The 20,619-nt window shown below is 40.3% G+C and overlaps 1 protein-coding gene across 2 annotated transcripts in view; it reads left to right on the forward strand.

Annotated features, from left to right (window-relative positions):
• The window catches only part of ANKRD33B (ankyrin repeat domain 33B), a 39,565-nt gene that overhangs the window by 15,267 nt on the left and 3,679 nt on the right, over positions 1–20,619 (forward strand). For both annotated transcript variants that reach the window (XM_048939601.1, XM_048939602.1), the window contains exons 2-3: positions 12,663–12,792; positions 17,122–17,262. In XM_048939601.1, the coding sequence (XP_048795558.1) occupies positions 12,663–12,792; positions 17,122–17,262 (271 nt within the window). The remainder of the gene's footprint in view (positions 1–12,662; positions 12,793–17,121; positions 17,263–20,619) is intronic.

The raw sequence follows: 20,619 nt of genomic DNA on the forward strand, positions 1-20,619 counted from the left end.
AAGTGCCAAATTTATAATAGAATATTTAGTTACACAAACACATGCTGTCTCCCTTCTAGATGCATAAATACTCTTTTTTATGCTCATTATTCCTGTTTACTGCTAACCATCCTGCACTTGTCCAGTTGTTGGAGAGTTTCTTTATTATGGTCTTCATTTATATAAAACTGAAAAAAATGCCCACAGTTTCACGGAATCATCTTTACGGTATTTCTTCAAGGTAATCTGATCCTTTGTTTCCTTTTCTTAGCTAAGTCCAGTGCTGTGGAGTTGGGAATGAAAAAAAGGGGAAAATTGTGTTGACAGGCCTTCTCTGTGGTGGCTCCATGGGCTTGTCTCCAAGTAACCAAGTCAGTTTCTACCAAAAGTCTTCTTTTACCATTCAGGAATCGCTGTTGTTGTTGGTAGATCTTTTTATATCTTCAGCAGAAAAACATGTCCAGTTCCCCAAGCTTGCCAACCTTTTTGCTTGGATGCAACAGATCGGCCCTGACAGCTTCTGTGACCTGACACAGTGCTGCGCTGATGGAAGTGTCCTCCTGTAACAGAAAAACAAAACATTCTGGGAAGCAACACACAGAGCTAAGGGATTTACAGACCTATTTGCTAATCCCTTTTTTTTCTTTTCCAAGATGGCTGCAGCTAAATGTGCAGTTATGTGAAAATGTTAGACCTGTAATTACTGTGATGTTTGGCAAGCTTTGAAATCCTTCACATGGTATTGTTGTAAGATTTAATAAGATCAGTAAAGAAATGTTTCTAACAGCTACAAAAGAGGAAAGACCTGGGCATAAATTTTATACTCTTTAGTATTAGCAAAGACAGTTCTTTGTACATTACTTGAAAATTGCATACTTGGTTCAAAAGTACTGTTCTCAGCCAGAATGGAAAATCTCCAGTATTCAGATAGCATGGCTTTCCTGAGGTTGAATTTAAGCCTCTGTCCTTGTGGAGAGCCAGCTCTCAGTGCCATTTGTGGAGCAGTACAATATGTGGGGAGAAGTGAAAGAGTTCTTAGAAATGTGAGAATCGGAATTCATTCCTCCAAGTTTCACAAGCTTAAATCCAAGGCTGTGAGTTTTATCGGATAAATTTTATATCAATAAAAATCCAGCTGTTGGCCTCCTGCATGGTCATCTGTAATATCCCACAGTAACTGTTACACAGAGCTGTAGGATTACAGGATTGCAAACCTTTCGTATCACAGGACCTGAAACTAATCCATACATCCAAAATCCACCTTAGGTGGTAGATCCCTGAGTGAAAAACAGACACTTCTCATCAAATCACAACGGATGCTTCTATTGCTCAGAGAATTATATATATATGTACATATATATTCATTTTGCTTTGTTGGAAGAAAGCAGGATGGGGCATAAATGAGACAAAATCCAGTATTGGTGAAATTAGATGCACATCCTAGATAAAGGAAACTCTTTCACTGTTAATGCATAATGATAAGGGCTTTCAAGGACCTGAATGCTGTTCAAGAGATCAGAAGAACATTGTCACTTGCCCTAACTGATGATAATCTGAAGAGACAAGCTAATGGGAAGAACATTATTTTCACAACAGTGGGTTCTTTGGTTGGTAGTAGTGAAAAAAAACCAAAAACCTGCTCCATCTGGAAAGCTTGTTTCATCTCTACCACTAATATTTGAACACACTTTTTCATCAGAATATCAGTAAGTAGCTTCTATGTTTTGTGAATTGCTCCTACTGATTGTTGTTATCAAGTCATCCTCTTGATTGAAAAGAGGATGATGGCTGTTGCTATATGATAACTCATCCATAGTGAAGTATATGGGGTGAATCCAGATTTTATGTACATACAGGATTAAATACTAACCTTGTTCTGCCCCTTGTTCTGTGGTAGGGCAGCTGACCTTCTCTCTTCTTTTTGTTCCCACTGGGAGGGAATGTTTACTGCAACTTCCTAGTCCACTCAGTCAGTTCCAAGATCAATACAGCTTATTATTAGAAGATCCAACATCAGTGAGGAGGGTTACTATTAGAAGTGTCATAGAAAAAAAGAAACAGTGAGGTTCAGAGGACGGGAATGAAGATACGAGTGTGTTACTTATCCATTGATATTATTAAACTTAATATCAAACAGTGGATTAAGAGATTGGTCTTATTGCTCTTGCAGCTTCTTTAGATCACAAGGTGAAGAAGTAGAGTGATACTTCTGTGTGTAGGCAGTCCTTCACCTCCAGTATCCCAGGAAGGGAATGCAGTTGCTCTTTTTGTTGAGTATAGGGCCTCTGCAAGGAAGAGTTTTCATCCACATGAGTTTTCATCATCAAGGTGATCTCTGTAGTATTGAAACCTTTGCTTTCAGTGGCTGATTAACCACAGTGGCCAGATCTCTTCTTGAGCTCTTTAACAAGTTTTGAGTCTGATGTGATTCCACAATGAGAAGGGTCAGAGAAATACCAGCTAAATGAGTTTACAGAAGTTTAAAAAAAGGCACTGGAACTTCTGGGTTGCTTTGTCTTTACTGATATCACTTACAGGAGCTCACTGCCACAAGAGGGTGCTTGCAAACTCATCTCTGGACGCGTCTCTTCAAAGAGTTCCACAATGAGAATGCACCACACTATGACCTTTATAAATAAACGTTGTTTATGGAAGAGAGCTATTAGGAACAGAGGGGGTAGAACATTATGTATTTATTTCTCAGCCAGTGTCAAGTTTAAATTTATTGTTTACAAAGACTTTGTGAATTAATATTTTTGGAGAGGTCTTCTGAGGAAAAAAAAAAAACACAAACCAACACGATGCATTCAAACGTTTCTTAGCCTCTTGCAACAGACCTGAGCTACAGGCAGTCTGTGCCTGAAAGAACAGAGGAAAGAGCAAGGAAAATGCATCTATTAAACACATGGCCAAAGAGTTTAATGATAGGCCTTAAAATCGAGGGATATATTTTTTGATAGGTTAGTGCACAAACTGGATTTCATATTGCTTCTGAAGATGCTACAAAATAAGTTCATAAAATGGTGCTGCCTCTTCTTTTTAATATTAAATGTGTATGAACAGATATGTGTAGGTTGCTCTGAAAGTAATGCCTCCTTTTTATTTCCATGGAGTGACGACTGCTGCAAAATAACACAATAACACTATTTGAAGGAACAAATTCTCAGCTATAAAACAATATTTTTCAACATGGTCACCACCATTAGCTCTGCATTTTCACCAGGAATGAACAAGAGCCTGCATGCTGTGCTCATAAAAATCTGCACCAGTGGAGATCACTGCCTTTCTGAGAAGGAAAAAAAAAAAAAAAAGTATGTATATATGTATACTTCAATAATTAAATTGATTGGTAGATAATTATTATAACCTTAGATTTTGAAGTACTCTGGAAATTGAGAGATCTTTCAAAATGATCTTCATGCACTTATTTCCACAGAAGGTGTAGTTTGATCCTTATTACAACCTCATTTCTCTCCTGCAGTCCCCTGGCTCCCTGAGGCTCTGGCACTGGCAGGAGCAGCCAGAGTTTGTGGCCTTGTACTCCTGAGGAAGTGTTCCACCCCACAATGTCTTAAATCCACTGCTTGAAAATGCCTGTTCATAGCAATGCTGAATAATGTGCAGTCTGCTTCAGTAATAAGAAATACATTATCCTTGTTGACAGGGTTGTTTATAGCCCTTGGAAGCCTTGATAAATGTTGCATGGCAAGCCAGTGCTATGACATGAAATTTGAGATTGAGATGAGCTCACCATTACTGGAGCAGGATCCTGGTGTCAGTGGGAGGCTGCTGCACCACCTACTGCAGCCCTCTGCAGCTGGTGGGTTGGTTTGCTAGGGATGGTATGCCCTGAGCTGCTGACATGGGGTCTGTGATAGGTTCAGAAAATCCAAATCAGCATTCCCTCATTAAAATGAAGTTTGCCATTTATACTGTTTTTTGAAGCCAGACCTCTTGCTTCTGTTTCACAGATATCTTCCCTCTTTGAAGCCAGAGAAGAGTGACCCATGTTGCACACGTACTGAAAGACAGGCATAGAGAGGAGGAATGTATAAATTTGGCTGCTGTGTATCATGTATTATTACTGTTAACACTATCAAAACTTTGTGCTAACATTTGACAGTATTAACACTGATTAGTATGTGCTATACAAACAGTAAAGCTAGGATTAGTAAGGCTGCATTATTTGTCAGAGATCATCACTGCTTAGTAGTTGTACCTGACACGAAGGTCTAAATAAATGGAAAATGTGAAATGTAACCTGATAAAAATAGTGTTACTTCCCCTACCATCTTCCCACAGCATTTTCGGTCCTTTACAGCCAGGCCTCCCTAAGCCAGAATGCAGAATTTTTCCCCAGAAACAAAATCCTGCTCTGTTTTCCATGTTACTGAATCCACTGATAATTTCCTCTTTGTGTATGGCTAATGAAAGTACAGTAGCCTTTTGCATCTCTACTGGATGAATTGTCAGTTCATTTTAAATATGTGCTATTTTTATTATACACTCTTTCATTACAGTTTCCTTGCATACTCCTTTCCTAAGATTGTACCTTGTTTACCTTCTGCTGTGACCTATGGTGTCACATGCACTTCATGCTTAACTGTGTACTGTCGGAATATCTCAAATGTAGCTTTTCTGTTTCTGTTCTCTCTTCTGTTCTGTGAAAGAATGATCCCATTCCCTCCCTTTCCATACACGTTTCTTCATGCTGTTTATTGGTTTTGTTGCACAAGCCTGCTGTCACTAGCAATGGCATTTCTCCCACCTGATGGAACTTAAGGCTGATCAGTACATTCCTAATATAGTCTCACCAGCTGTCACTGTAAAATAATATATTATTTTTATAAAATTGGTCTTTAGCATGAATGTGTATACCTGCCAACATACTGATCAAATAAATTAGTTAAACCTATATATTTATAAGCATGTGTATATTTTAACAGAATCTCATTAAATTCCTAACTCAGGTGCCCCCAAGTTAAGGTATTCCTGCATTAGCTGTATCCACAACTTGCTCTTCTCTATGTGCTCAAGTCTTCAGTTCTTTGTTTCAAGCTGTGTCTAGAAATGAAAGAACAAAATAACATTTTTTTTTCATGTGACAACATGATTCCATTTCTACTGGTTTAAGAAGAATCACCAAGTGACATCTGAATGCACATTGTGAGTTCAGCTAGCAATGCAGTCCTATCTTCCTGCAACTCAACTCAGTGCCCATCAGCTCGTTTTATTTTTGCATGGCTGTTTCTGCTGCTAGATCTAAAAAAAAAAAAAATGTTTTCTGTACTTCAGCAGCCCCCCAGCTCTTTGCAACCAACGTGATCTGGGGACAGTGCATGCAGAAGATAACACAGATAAAGGAGTTTCTTTTAGAAGATAAGCTGTGGGAAGTGCTCTTGAGTATCAGGTTGCCTCATAGGAAGACCAGGAGAACTTCCTGCAGGAGTGATAAGGAGAGAGGACTGCTACTTTCTGTGTAACAGTCCCATTCTCTTCTCATCAAACTTCTCAGGAGTGGAAGGGTTAATCATGATAAAACATGATACTCAGGTTTGGCGCAATCATAGAATCGTTAAGATTAGAAAAGACCTTTAAGATCATCTAGTCCAAATGTCATCCCATCTCCACCATGCCCACTAAACCATGCCCCTCAGTGCCACATCTTTTTAGAAGACCTCCAGGGACGGTGACTCCACCACCTTCCTGGCAGTCTGTTCCAGTACTCTTTCTGAGAAGAAATTTTTCCTGATTTCCAACCTGAACCTCCTCTGGCACTTCTTAAGGCAGTTACCTCTTGTCCTGTCACTGGTGATCTAGGAGAAGAGGCTGATCTCCACTTCTCCACAACCTCCTTTCAGGGAGCTATAGAGAGCAATTAGTGTCTCCCCTGTGCCTCCTGTTCTTCAAACTAAAAATTATAGTTCCCTCAGCCTCTCCTTATAAGACTTGTGCTCCAGATCACCAGTTTTGTTACCCTTCTCTGGACACGCTCCGGGGCCTCAATGTCTTTCTTGCAGTGAGGGTCCCAAAACTGCGCACAGTGCTCAAGGTGTGACCTCACCACTGCTGAGTGCAGAGAGGTGATCACCATATCTTCATATGCACCCTTCCCACTGGAACATCTCTGACCACACTGTGTGTTTGCTTTACCCTTTGTGTTTCCCTCACAGCCCTGAGCAGCAGCTTCTGATGGCTTCTGCCAGCTGTTGGTACCACTAGTAACACTGAAACCAATGCAGGCTGTGCATGCTGGTAAAGAGAAGTCACTGTGATGTTAGTGCTCGTTCTTGTTACTTGGTTCGTTACACAAGTAGCAGTGGTTTTATTTGTTGTGTAAGGCAAGATTTTGTGAGCTCATTCAAAAATGAACTTTCCTGAGACTATTTTTAGAGGTGATTACCAAGATTTAGATTAGACTAGATTAAGTAAGGGCTTTTGCAGAGATGATACATCTGCTCAGCTATACCTTTACTTAAAGACATGCAGCCTGACTGATAGAAAGGGGATTACGAAATGTGTGAGTTGAGCATATCCCACAAAACGGAGGGGGAAAACTGTGGCTCTTCATTTGCATGTCTGAAAACTGCCTCGTGTTTGTTCCTCCTGGAGTGGGATTCACCCTGTAACATGAATTGGTTTGTAATGCTGAGAAGCAAAGGTGGCATTTTTGTGCTTTGCATGTTCAGCTGCTGGAACGTGTAGTGTCAGTCAGGCTTGCTTTTGTTGCCGGATTCTGCTTTAGGCGCTGTGCTCCTCTGCAGATCATTGGGAATTGCATGCTGCTGCATCCCTCCTCAACAGAACACCTTTCTGCACCTGTCTCTTTACTTGCCACTGCAAAATCAGCATCTCCCCAGGCCAGGTGCTGGGTTTTGTCCTAACAGGGGTTGAACAAAATTCGTTTAAATTCCTGACTTTTTTTTCCCTGATATAAATTTGCACATGGCTAAGCTGTTACAGCTCTATCTCTCAAAGGTCAGCCTGAATTATTTTCTGCAGATAATGTTAAAGCTTATGCGCCTGATGGATTTCTGTGGCACATAACCACCACTTCTCATGGGACTGATGACCCAAATAATTACCTCATCTCAGTCACCGCTGATCTCATCAACTAAACCAATTACAATGTAAGCTCAAGCCACTTACAAAAGTTTCTCAGATTGCTTTATATGGACTGGAAGATTTTATGCATTGTACACAAATTAGTACAAAGCCGATAGGGATGTTCAGCCCTAAATGTTACTCTCTTTTACCAGGACACAGATGAGGAGCTTCATTATTAACCTAAGTTCCATGGAGTGGCAGAGTAATGGAGATCTGCTTTTCCTTCAAATAACGCTAGGGGATTTCTTTTGCAGTACTTGCTCTGATTATTTGGCATTATGTAATTAAAAGGAGATACATTTTCATGTTATGTATAACACAAAATATTAATTTTCTGAATTATTTTTTATTTTGATAAATGAATGGAAGACAGTTTAAAACTTCTTGTTACTCTATATGTTATTTTTCTTCCATTTCTATTACTCGTAATATTGTTTGTGCAATATGCTTTTAACTTAGGCATAATTTTCATAGTTCTCTCTGCTTATGATTATGGATTGTAATGAATCATTATCATTTAATTCAATTACATGCTGGTTTAATCTGTTAAGCCAACCTTGCAGAATTGTTGCTAATTGTCACTAATACTATACAGACTGCTCACAAAACAAACTGGACAGTTCTTTATCCCGATGTTTATAAAACAAATTGGGTAATGTCAGCTCAGCCTTCTGCCACAAACAGTTTTGTTTTTTTTTTCTGGGATAATAAGCAAAAAGCTATAATAATCTGTTTTTATTTTCAGCATCTTGGTAGAAAATAAGTTGCCTGAAGAAATTTTTTTTAAAGCTAAACTAATTGTGTGCTGTATGTGATTTGCTCTGCTGTTCAGCTTGAGTTCCTTATTGATCCTCTGGTATTTTTCTGATCTCTATTATCCACAATGATCTAGTTTACAAATAGCATGACATCTGTATTTTTGTTGTAAAATCTGATCTATAAAATTGTCTCCTGAGATATCCATTGTCTCACTTAATCAGATTTGTTATGTCATTAGCCAGCAGAGCTGAGCAAGTCAGAGTCTGTTTTTGTAGTGGCAGCATTATTCAAGTCTTAAATGGAATCAAAGGCACATGAAGACATTTCAGTTTAAAATGAATGACAATTAATCTCCAGCTATTTTATTATATTACAAACATGCACATTTCAAAATAATGCCTCTGTGGGAATTTTTAATAAGTACCATTATTCCAGTTACAGAAGAATGGTGTAAATCTCTTGGAGTTCTTAAGCACTGCTTGAGGAAGATGCAGCAACGCGTGATTAACTTCAGGTAGTCCCATGCCTGAAATTGTCCATTTGACAATCAGCCAAGTATATTTTATATATAATACATGGAAAATGGGGACTGTCTGCTTTGCCAGATAATCTAAATAAAATACAGCTAATTATGCCTTGTCACTTTAATCAAAGGAGGTTCTTTCACAAATGTTAGTTACATAAACATAAAAAATGTCATACTGTCCAGAAAAACTGCGGGGCTGCTCTGTGAAATGCTAAATATTTCCTCAACACCTGGCAGCATCGTGGCTTCTAGTTGAACAAAAAAACACAAAACCTGTTGCTGAGATCAGTTTCAACATCTCTCCTGTTATGGGACACAGTCTGCAGTAAATTTTAATGTAGAAACAATGGATGACATGCTTTCTTGTCTGTCACATGGAAACTGTTTTGAAAAATGAAAGGGATCTCTTGCGCAACTCAGGGAAGCCGACAGGCCAAGACTCCTATGGTGAAGAAATCACTTTTCTTATAGTCCAGAAGCATCATTGCCATTTTACGTTGATGGTTTCCTCAGCTATCCTTCTGTGCAGAGGACAAAGCAGGTTTTTTGTTTGTTGTGTCTTGTTGGTCTTGGTAGATGACTGGCAGAACCCTGGCTGCCAAGCAGGAGAGGACGGGTGTCAGCTAACAAACCAGCCCTTCAGAATCAGGAATGCTGTGGTTGATACACCAAGAGCTATTTCTCCTGGTCACTAATTGTTATGGCATGCATTTGAGAACAGTTTGAGCCATTACTATATCATTTCAAAAAAGTGGTGGTTGGGGATATGTGAAAGGGAGGGGAGGGAAAACATAGATGGATAAAGGTTGAAGTTTTAAAGGGAGGAATATATCTGGGAATTTATCTTTTTGACCAAAAAAAAAAAAAAAAAAAGCAAATTCAAGTTTTAAAAAAAGTTGTTATTTTCTGACCATTTCTGACCATGCTGACCATTTCACAAGTGCCCTAAAATTATTTGTATGAGAAGCAGAATAACTGATGCCTTAGTAGAATTGTAATGAGTGTATGGGAACTGTCGAGTCATGGCCTGAACCCCTGATTGATCACCTGAGGCAAGCACTGAGTCAGCCATGGGAGCACAGGTGAAGGCAATTCAGCTGTGTGACTGGAAGGGATGGAGCCTCTCCTAGAGGTCTAGAGGCTCTCCTTGAGGGCTGTGCCTCTCCTAGACCCCATTTAAGGGCTGGCTGCCCCTGGGGAAGGATCTCTTCTGGAGTTTCCTCCTTTTGGAGTTCTTTGCTGTGAGCCGAGGACATGAGTGAGCATTTCATTGATTGACTCTTTCTACCATGATAATCTTTCTAGCTATAAACCTGTAAAATGCTATCCTAACCATGCTACTCTTCTAACTGTACGTTTGTAAATTGTACAAATGAGATAAAATGTTGTCTTGTGTGAGGATAATCAGATTGTTCGGATTCAGAATTTCCTAGGTAAAATTATATATAATGCTTTCTTTTTATCTTCTGAGAAACATAAGATGCACAGCTGTATTATACTGTATCAATTGCTGTACCAATTGCTTCAAGAAACACTTTACTGAAAGAAATGTTGTTTTTTTTTATGATTATTAGTTGAGATTTTAGAAAGATCTCAAAACATATAATAACTGTGCATAGTTGCTACAAGAAATTGAAAATTCCTGACTGCTAACTCATATTGTGGTGGGTTGGGTGTTTGCTGGCCAACCTTTACATAGTAACTTTCAGCAAGCAGAGGACAGGCAGTACCAGAGATGAATGGAAAGAGGAGAAAAAGGCGGGGAAAAAAACAGCCTAAAACTACAAACTATTATGGTGTCATTGATCCAGGTTTGGTCCAGACAAATCCAAGGGTTTATTATAATGTTTATTCTGAAGCATCCATAAATGTGGCACCAAGGACCGCTGCCTTTCCCACTGCTGCTCTGTCATGCTGTGAAGCACCAACTGTGGGTACTGGTGGGAGGGCCTGCTGGTGGCTCTGAGGTCCTGGGCACTGATGAGAAGCACGTCGCTCTGATTCCAGTTTAAAAATACAAAATAGTGATTGATTTATTCGGAGAAAATTTCTGCTAAAATCAGAATGCTGGTACGTAATGTAGGGAAGTACACCCTATACACTTCAATGCCAAAGCTTTCTTGCAAAAAAGAAGAGCTAATGTTTGTTGTTTTTTATCTTTTTGTTTTAAAATGTTTTTCTTTTTGCTTCTAAAGAGTATATGACATGGTATCTCGGAATCACAGACTTGCTGAAATGTATCTCCTGTGGAAATCTTCTGCGAGAGCATGTCTCAGTACTGAGCGAAACATTCTTCCATTAGAGAAGATAACTAGTCCAAATAATTTGTACAACTTGTTAATACCACTCTCCTCAAGAATTGCCAATATTTTCAAGAAGATTAGGATTCCACTTCTTTACTGAATTGCAGAACTTTATGGGTTGGAAGTGACCTCAAGAGATTGAATCCAGCTCCTTATTGTCAAGAATTTTAGTTCTCCAAATTGTTTTATGTTGAGTTTTCTGATATCGTAGTAATTGATGTTTTTCTGAATGGCTGGCTGATGTTTTAAATCTGCAGAGCTTTTGGTGTGGTAAAGACCTACATCACAAACATTACATGAAAGAATTGTTTTTTTCAAAGAACTAAAATAAGTTTGAAATCCTTGCCATGTGGACATTGATACTTCTTTATTTTATTTTTTTTGAAGCTAAGACTGATTATATTTTAGTAAAATTTGAGTGCATCTGGATAATCCATCAGAAGAATACATATTTTCTTAATGATCATTATCTGAGGTCATAACTATGTGTATATGTATCTCTATATCTTTAAACAGACTCCTGTGTACAGTTTCAATGAAATGCTTTGAATTATTAAAGGTTCTTCACAGGGAAAATGAGATGCTCTTTATAAAGGAGTTTTGGGTTTTGTTTTATACTGAGGACAGTGGTGAGCTGAGAATAAAATAAATCAGAGTAATTATCTAATGATGTATTTGAAAAATATTGTAGATAACCTGTGAGCATCCTAAAGAGTTGCCCTTGCCTCCACACTTTAATAAAGCTGGTTACTGCCTAAACCAAAGGAGCTATCCAGAATGAGAGTGAGCCAGGACACTGAAATATTTATACCTGGTTATGATGACAGTATATCAGAAGCCACAGCTGTGGTCATTTGGTGAATGGCTCTGCCTCATATGTGTCTATTGGGGGGGGGGGGAGTATAGTGTTTTTTTCCCTCTTATTTCTTTTCATAACTAGGCTTTATTTCCTGCTGCTATTTGTGGTGGTGAGCAGGCAGCGCATCTGGGCGTGCAGGGACGCCAAGGAGGCTGAAGTGTGTCTCTCACCATATACTTCTGGTAGCTGATGCTGATCTCAGGGCAGTGGTGCTGGCCATATGGGGCAGCTGCAGGAAGCTTTGGTGTGTCCACAAGTGACTTCACTTGGCACACGTCTGCTCTGCACGTGTTGACACAGGACTGCTGAGACACCCTGACAGCTAAAGATAATGGAATTAATTGTCGTGGTCAAGCAAGTAGTCAGAGTTAAGCATTGTAGTTCCACGTAATTAATGACAAGTGTATTTTGATGCATTTTAGAGAAGCTCCCAGTTTGTTGCTGCTGAATGATAGGCTGTCTCAATGCCAAGCCAAGTTTTGAGGTTCACTTCCTGGTTTGGCTTCCTCCTGGAAACTGTACAGCTTCCAGCTGTCATAAAGCACATTAGACAGGAACTCTGACAGTGATTATATTTATGCTTATCAGAAATGCTAGGTTCTAATGGCAAAGATCAAGCATTAAAAGATAGCAACAGGCAGCAAGAGCATAGCTCTTCCCCATTGCTGTCCCTTCAGAGAACAAGCCCGTTGTTCACAGAATTCATATTCACATTAGGTACAATTCATCCTATCTGTCTGGTTCCTTTTATTGTACAATAAAATTTGATTTATTCTCATTTGAATACAGACTATATAGCTGTGTAAGTTTAAGATGGTTATAAACAGTTACTTTCCAAGTAGCACAATATAAAGCCTACTGCCTGAGGTATTTCTGAGGAATGAGAAGCATTACTTGCCAAAGGGCAGAGAGAGAGAAAGCTGTGTTTTGGATCTGAACATTGTGCCTGGAGCTAATCACTAGTTATGCTGATACCTGCTTAGTTCTTCACTCTTTAAAAAAAAAAAAAAAAAAAAAAAAAAAAAAAACAAACAAACAAAAAGCCAGCAAATGAAGAGCATGCAGATGTGCTTCCTCAGTGGACTTATCCTGAGTCTGGAAAGCCTAACTCTTTGTATTTTGCTTACAGAATGGTCTCATCGTTGCCTGTTACCAAGGATATGTGGATATTGTCATAGCCTTATCACAGTGTCCTCATCTTGATGTGAACTGGCAGGACAATGAAGGGAACACGGCCCTGATCACAGCTGCACAGGCAGGTAAGGGTCTTCTCTGCCTCCTGTGTGGGGTCTTAGGAGGGATCCATGCTGTGATTGCTATTTTTAGGATTTTTTTCAAGGCCTTACAAGAAAATAGTCTGCATAAGATTATTCTGGCCAAGCTCCCAAATAAGCTTGTCATTATTTTTTTTAACTAATTAATCTAAAGTAATGTTTATCCTGTAGACTAACAGTGAATAAGCTATACGTAAGCATATAATGTTTCTAGTGAGTAACCAAACTTTGTCCTGTGTTGCACGTAAAAGTGAGCTCTGACAGAGAACCTTGAAAGAAGGAATAGCAACCACAGTTATGTTCATAGCAAAGTTGTAAGCATGGCAGCTTTTTAAAGTGGAGAAGTCTCCAAAGCTCTCATCTTTTATTTATCTGTGCTAACACAAATTTGGACAGTAGAAGGTTTAACATTAACACCAACTCCTTCCTGATTGTTATAACTCACACTAATGAGCTCAGAATTAATCTGGAGGGCTGACATTGACTTGACTCTGTCTGCCAGCACTTGTTATTGATCCCCAGTGCCTCTGCAAATGACTGCAGTCAGCAGAAGCATACACAAACCCCTAACAACTGGGGAGTTTTCCCCTGCCTATGATAATCCTGAGCTCTGACACTGACACCAGTTGTTTAATTCATCATCATGAGACACAGCTGAAGCATTAATACAGATTACCATGTGGTTAACACTGCAACCAGAGTAGCTACAGTGTGAAAGATGCTGCTTAATTACTGCTGAACTTTAAGTAGCAACACTAAGCGGTGTGTTACAAAGAAGTGAAAGAAAAGCCTGTGCTATCTCACCTTTAGTGGTGGGTTGATTCAGTTTTACTGGATATCATTTCTACAAAACAAATTATTCAAGAAGCTCTCTGACATTTATGCCAAAAAAAAAAAAAAAAGACCAAAAAAACAACAACAAAAAAACCCAACAATATTTCGTACTGAAAGTCTAGTTATTTCAGCTAACTGCAGGGTGGTATCCAGGTGGTTTCAGAGAGTGCTTCTGTTCTTGTTATGGTCCCATAAACATCTGTACGTGCTTAAGAAGTGTCATGGTTGCCTAGACATATTGTTTCAGTGTAGTCAGCATCTAAAATTAAATAGAATTATTTTGCAGACCAGCTAGGGTCTCAGATGAGCATTGAATTCAGTTCCTTTTCCCCCTCTGATTTTGATAATTTTAGATTCACATCTTTCAAAGAACCCGTTCTAAACTGAAGCCTTTCTGCATGGGCTGACCTGAAGAAAATAGTCTGAGGAGATCAGATTGGTGGGAAGCAATAGGCAATAAGAAATAATTCATATAGAAAAATCAACCATAGACAAAGCATTTTAATGTCAAATGTACATTTCAGGTTTGAAAATGGGTCTGTTTTCTTGCTCTCTCAGCACTTCTTACAGACATAGCATCCTTCTCAAGAGGCCTTTCCCTTCCAGAACTGAAAATTGGTAGTGGCCAGCAAGGGGTGAAGCCCAGAAATAGGCAGTGGTGCTGCTAAAGGGGAAATAGAGTCATTAATTGGCAGAACAGGGGAAGTGCAGGAAAAAAAAGTAAGATCGATGCAAATGAGAGAATGAAATAACATGCAGCAAAAAGGAAGGAAGGAAAACGGTTACGAAGAAGGAAAGAGGGTGAAAGTCTACATTAAATTAAAAACTGCTGATTCTCAGTTCTGCTGTTGATGACGGCATAGTTACATTAGTGGCAGCGTATGGTAATTGATAATTGGCATGTGCTGGGCTTTAGAGCTGTAATTATTCCCTTTTGAAGTATGGATATTATTCATTACAGGTCAGTTCGGGGCAGGCTCTTGAAACACAAATCACATAGTAGCCTATTTCTTTGCATTAATGGAGACATTAGAATGCAACTACCTCAGACATACAGATCATAACGGCTGTGCATCTTCAGTTTTACTTGTCTGTCAGAAAGTATTCAGTGTCTATAAATCAAATGCAGGCTATCTGGAAACACAAGTCATGTCCAAGCAGTGGCACTATATGACAGAGCATCCTCCTTATTACACAGAGTTCCCTTCTGCCTGCACTAAATAGATTATTAGGAATTATCGTAACCATTACACACATTCTCTCTGTGGTAGCAATAAAGTGAACTAAGCTGTTACAGACATCTGTGCTGTTTACTAAATGTGTCTCATAGGGCGAAGGAGTGTGCCCTCAGCATGCCAGTCCTCCAGCAGGTAGAGCTGGCTTACAGACAGCAGGGCAGCAGCTCGATTCAGATCCTGTGTTGCTGCCCTGCCTGGTGCTAGGCTCATTTATTGCAGAGCTTCATGCAGCCTCCATTGCGGGCTTTAAATCATGAAAGACTCACTCACCTGATTTATGGCTTAGATACGCGCCACTAGTTCCTACAGATGCAGGAGAACTGAAGCAAACATTGTGGCCTTAAATCAAAAGCACATGGCACGGTCTGAACACAAACTTGGCACATTTGAGTTTCGCTTTGAATTTGATGTCTGTTTGAACTTGAAATTTGAAACAAACCCGAGAGGACAGAATCTCCTGTAAACTGAAACTGAAGTGATTTTCAGGAATCCCCGTGAAATGAAGGCGCTGGATTTTGTGTTCTATTTCCCGCACACTGTTGGGCCATCTGTAGTACCCCAGAGAGTTTTGCTTGGGCAAAGTCCCTTGGGTTGTCTCTTAGGCTTCCTCCAATTCACAGAAAAACATCTTACTGCAGCTATGGTCCTGACAAAGGGAAGAATATCTTTAGTAATGTATAAGTGCTGAGAAATTGTCCGTTTTATCATTTCTCCTTGGTTTGGTTCCTGTCTCCAATTTCTCTGTCAAAAAGCATTATTTCAGCTGTTGCAAACCAATCATGAAGCACGCTGTACATTGATGAAACAGAAAATGTCCTACAAAACAGCTTGGACATGAAGCTTCTCCTGGTAGTAACTGATACCCTGTCAGAATTTGGTCTCACGCCATAAAGTCAGTGAAGCTGAAGCCTCTGTGCTGAGTAAGCAGGACTGGGTCACTCTTATCCTGCCTTGAACATGGTTCACTTTTGCTGTTCAGCTTATTGCAGTTTGCTGTATCTTTACGTTTCATTCCCATCAACCCATCCAAGGTACTGTGAGCATCTTCCCTGGTTTTCCCTGACTCTGGCATTATTGAGCTGATCTGTGCTCTCTCCCCACTTGTTCAGGTTTCAGCAGGGTATCCAGTTATGTGGCAAGGTAGCAGAGTCCAGCTCCCAGATTCTGGGGTGCAAAGAGTAACAGCTGGAAAACATCTTAAGTTCAGTGCTAAAGCTTTTCTTAACTTGCTTTCCAAAGTGAGTCCAGGACTGCATTGGTGCAAAGCCACATCTGATGAAATCTGCACCAGATGCGACAGCATAAGCTTTAAAAAGTGTCCTATGTGAATTATAATCTGCTTCAGTAACATTTCTAGATGAATGTGAGTGATATGCATCACAGAATATTCAGCTGGACTGCGGAGAGAAATGAGAATATTTTTACAGTGCCTCGTAATTAAACTGTGATTGTCGCAGCTGCCTGGCAGACTGCATTATTTCATAGAGCATCAAAGCATCATAAAGTGAATGGCAAAAAAAGGGTAAAGTTTTTTGAATGAGTCATAATGGCACTGGATATTTGCCTTGTTCTGAAGGTCCAATTATAAAGGCTTGATGTTTTAATTAGTCTTCCCACCAGCTAGCCAGAGATAGCTTCAGCTACTAAGCACACCCCTGCTGACACAAGTGGCTTTGCATGGTCAGATGGTAAAGTAAAAATGTGGGAGCCAGTGCAAAATATTTATTTGCCTAGTACCATGGCTAGCATGGTTTGCTCGTGGTATTGGCTGCAACTACCACATGTAATTACTACTTAATGGAGCACTGTGACTGTAAGGCTCAAATTTATCAGAGGGGTGAAAAAGCTGAATCTTTGCTAGGAGTTCCTTCAGGGGACAGTCAGTAGGACCTCCTGCACAAGAAACTGAGGCCCCTTCAACCCCAGAGTGACCACCTCTGATCTTTCATTATTCCTGCACCTTAGATTCATTTTCAGAGTGGAAAAAAACCTCACTGAAGGCAACCCGAGGGCCGGTGGGAGTCCAGCTTTCCAGGACTATCCCGCGTTCTGCCACAGGACAGTGCCACCTAATGCTGAAGCCAATGACTGCAATGAGCAGAAAAGTTACTTGAGAACAGATCCCATTCATCGTCCGTATTTTTGCAATAATCAAACCTGCAGGAGCAATTTTTGGCTTGACCTTGAGGCTGGCTGTTAATTCTGTGATGGATTTTCTCTGCTTCTTCTTCTTCTTTTTAAGGGCATATAACCATTACAAACTATTTGTTGAACTATTTCCCTGGGCTTGACATTGAGAAGAGGAATGTGTTTGGATTTACAGCACTGATGAAATCTGCGATGCAGGGACGAACGGAATGCGTGAAAGCTTTGATGATGGCAGGTATGCAAAGTGCTTTGCTGCTTCTTCTTCGTCATCTAACTGCAAATACTAGTCCATCACACATAAACATCAGCAAGGGAGGGTGAGAACATTGGGGCAGCATCCTCTAGTAGAGGAACAAGGCTGAGTCTTGGCAGGGCCATATGACACCTTTTAGCCATAGTGTTGTGTGCTTTAGTATGTTGAGTAATTGATACATAAATTATTAGTTAACAATTAAAGAATTAGTACATATGTATGTTAGTGTACTTTATTTTTTTTACAGTTGCAAACGTTGAACACAAGTTTTTATGGAAATGATAATAGATAGCATGTGAATATCATTGTTATTTAGACCCCAAATCCCACAAGTCCATTTAGCTGTAGGCTGAGATGTTGAATAGGTAGTTCATGTCTGCTGTTTTGCTGCCACAGAAGTTTAATCCTTCATAATTTCATAGAATTGTAGAATCTTAGAATGGCCTGGGTTGGAAGGGACCTCAAGGATCATGAATCTCCAAGGCCCTGCCACATGCAGGGCTACCAACCTCCACATGTAATACTAGAGCAGGCTGCACAGGGCCCCATCCAACCTGGCCTTAAGCACCTCCAGAGACAAGGCATCCACAATCTCTCTGGGCAGCCTGTTCCAGCACCTCACCACTCTCATACTAAGCAGAACTTAAATTTGACTGTTTTAAGTAGAAGGCATTTATCAAACATAGTGACATTATTTTCATCCATTTTTATAATATCCAGTTTCTTGATGTTGATGTGACACAGAAATGCTTGAATGATATGGCAACTGGCAGTATTTTCTGCAAGGTTCTCCAGCCTGTTACACTGGAATCAAGGTTTTGTGGAGTCAGATCATTCATTTTGGCGTTAAATTTTTATGAAACAAAGTTATGAAACAGTGGTTAGAGCTGGTATATTGCTAGACACAGGTGCACTTTCTGAACTAATGTCTATTTCAAGCAGATGCCAGTACAGAATTTTCCAGTGGCTGTTATAAATTATCAATTAAAATGAAACTTCAACCCCCATACCTTAAAACTTGTCAGATTGACCTGACAGTGTCATGGCTTTCTATTATTATCGCTTGGGATCTGATGGAAACTCGTTCTGCCTGTTTTAGTCATGACAAGCTGTTTCACAACTTTCCATCATTGCAGGTAACTCAGTATAGACATCAAGTTTAACATATGGTTGCTGCCTCTGGCATCTGAACAGTCACCTGCTTTTCTTCCTGTTCTGTAAGCAGACAGATCGGTGTGAAGAACAAACATTTCACCAAACAGAAAATGACCTTGTTAGTCTCCTGTCATGTTTTCCTACAGGAAGTTACGTTGGGCTAGTTGTACATTAGAGACAGCAAGGGTAGCAGAGAACACCTGTTGGCTAAAGGCTTGTAGGATTAATCATAGAATATCCCGAGTTGGAAGGTTTCCTTAAGAATCATTGAGTTAAAACATATCACACGTTTTTAAACTGCAGTTTATTTACATGTTTTAGTGATCACTTTGCAGGACTGCACACTTTCAGCTGAAAAACAGGGGCCATTTCAATATCCACTTATTGTATAGCACTGCACAGCCTGGTGAAATGGAAAGACGGAGCAGCTTGTTCAGAATGGATTTGGAAATAGTTTGGGGGTGAAGGGATACTGAGTGGCTGCTGACTATGAAGTACTGCTTTGCTGAAGAGTGCATAATACATTGTTGTTGAATGATCTGGGGAAAAAGTCAGTTTCATAAACAAAACGGTTCCTTAGGTTCCAGCTAAATTCTATGTTAAACAGTAAGAACACATGGAAATACAGGGGGGGAAGAACCTGTAATCAGCCATGAGTCTCTTTGCGGAACATCTGACTGTTGTTGCAGCAACAAAACAGGCATGTGTGCTGCTAAAAGAGTTAAATCCAGTATCTGCTTAGTGACTTGGGTAAGATCTCTGTTTTCTGGCAATTTCTTATGGCAACGCAGGAGGGAAATAAAGGGAAGCTCACTTTTCTAGCTGCCTGAGTAGAATTTGGCTGCTGGATGGGAAAGGGATATCAGCAGAGTGTGATAGATGGTTGGAGCTGGATTTTTTTAAGTGGATGTTCTTCCTAAAACTTGAGTTTCTGGAGAGTGGCCAAGGTCAATCACTGTAAGATGAAGGTGCTCTGAGACACTTGGCTGTAATGTTTCCTCTTTCAAAGTGATTCTTTGGAAGGTAGGGATTTGTGATTTGGGAATGCAAAGTTAAAAAGAGAGGAGCTGAGCCTCTCATGGGCTGTTTGTCATGGGTAGTTGCACAGCGAGGACCAAATGGTGCCAGCAGCCAGTGAGCCTGGGCAGGAACACAGGAATGCATCATTGCTCACCAAATCAAGCCCTGCTGAAATCTCCAGTGCAAACTCAGTGCTGCTTCAGTAAAGCCACTGGTGTGGAAGTGGTCATAGAGACTGGGCTTTAAATACAGTGTGTGAAACAGCTGCTTAATAGATGCCTACCTCTCTGTGCTCTCCTGTTAAACACAGAGTACCCCAGTGCCAATGTGTTGGCCATGCATGTGCTGCTCTCACCTGCTCCCTCTGTTGCCCTCAGCCACCTTCATCAGCTCCCTCCTGGGAAATCTCTCCTGTGATTTTGCTTTCTTCTTTTTGGTCTGATGCTTATTCCTAAACTAATTCTTGTGCTGGAAGTTTATGGGTCTGAGCAATATTTCTGAGCTAAGAGCTCCCAGACCCAAAGTCCTGCCTCTTGTGGATCTTCTGCAGTAACGTGTGTGAGCCTCCATGGTTCTGTGCTGACAAGGCCATGCCCCATTCTCTGCCTGTCAGATGGACTCAAACTCATTCAGAGCATTGTCTGAAGGGAATCACAGAGCTGAACTTTGTGAATTTCTCTCTCAAGGCCCTTCAGCAAGGCAAGGTCAAGCAAAAGGGGCATGGTTGCCTGTCAGGAAACCCTCTAGGATTTGATGGACAGTCTGAGGTTTCACCTCAGAGATGAAGAGCGTGGCCAGCAGGTTAGGAGAGGTGATCCTTCCCCTCTATTCTGGCCTGGTGAGGCCACATTCAGACTGTTGTGTCCAGTACTGGGCTCCCATGTTCAAAAAAGACAGATCTCCTAGAAGGAGTCCAGCGCAAGGCCAGAAAGATAATTAAGGACCTGGAGCATCTCCCATATGAGAAAAGGCTGAACGACCTGGGTTTGTTCAGTCTAGGGAAAAGAAAACTGAGAGGAGATCTGATAAATGTCTATAAACATGTAAAGGGAGGTGGGAGGCAAATGGATGAGGCTCTTCTGGTGTGGTGTGATAGGACAAGGAGTAGTGGCCTAAAACTTGAACATAGGAAGTTCCATATAAATCTGTGAAAGAACTTGTTTA

The sequence above is a fragment of the Lagopus muta genome, chromosome 3, assembly GCF_023343835.1.
Source record: "Lagopus muta isolate bLagMut1 chromosome 3, bLagMut1 primary, whole genome shotgun sequence".
NCBI lineage: Eukaryota > Metazoa > Chordata > Aves > Galliformes > Phasianidae > Lagopus > Lagopus muta.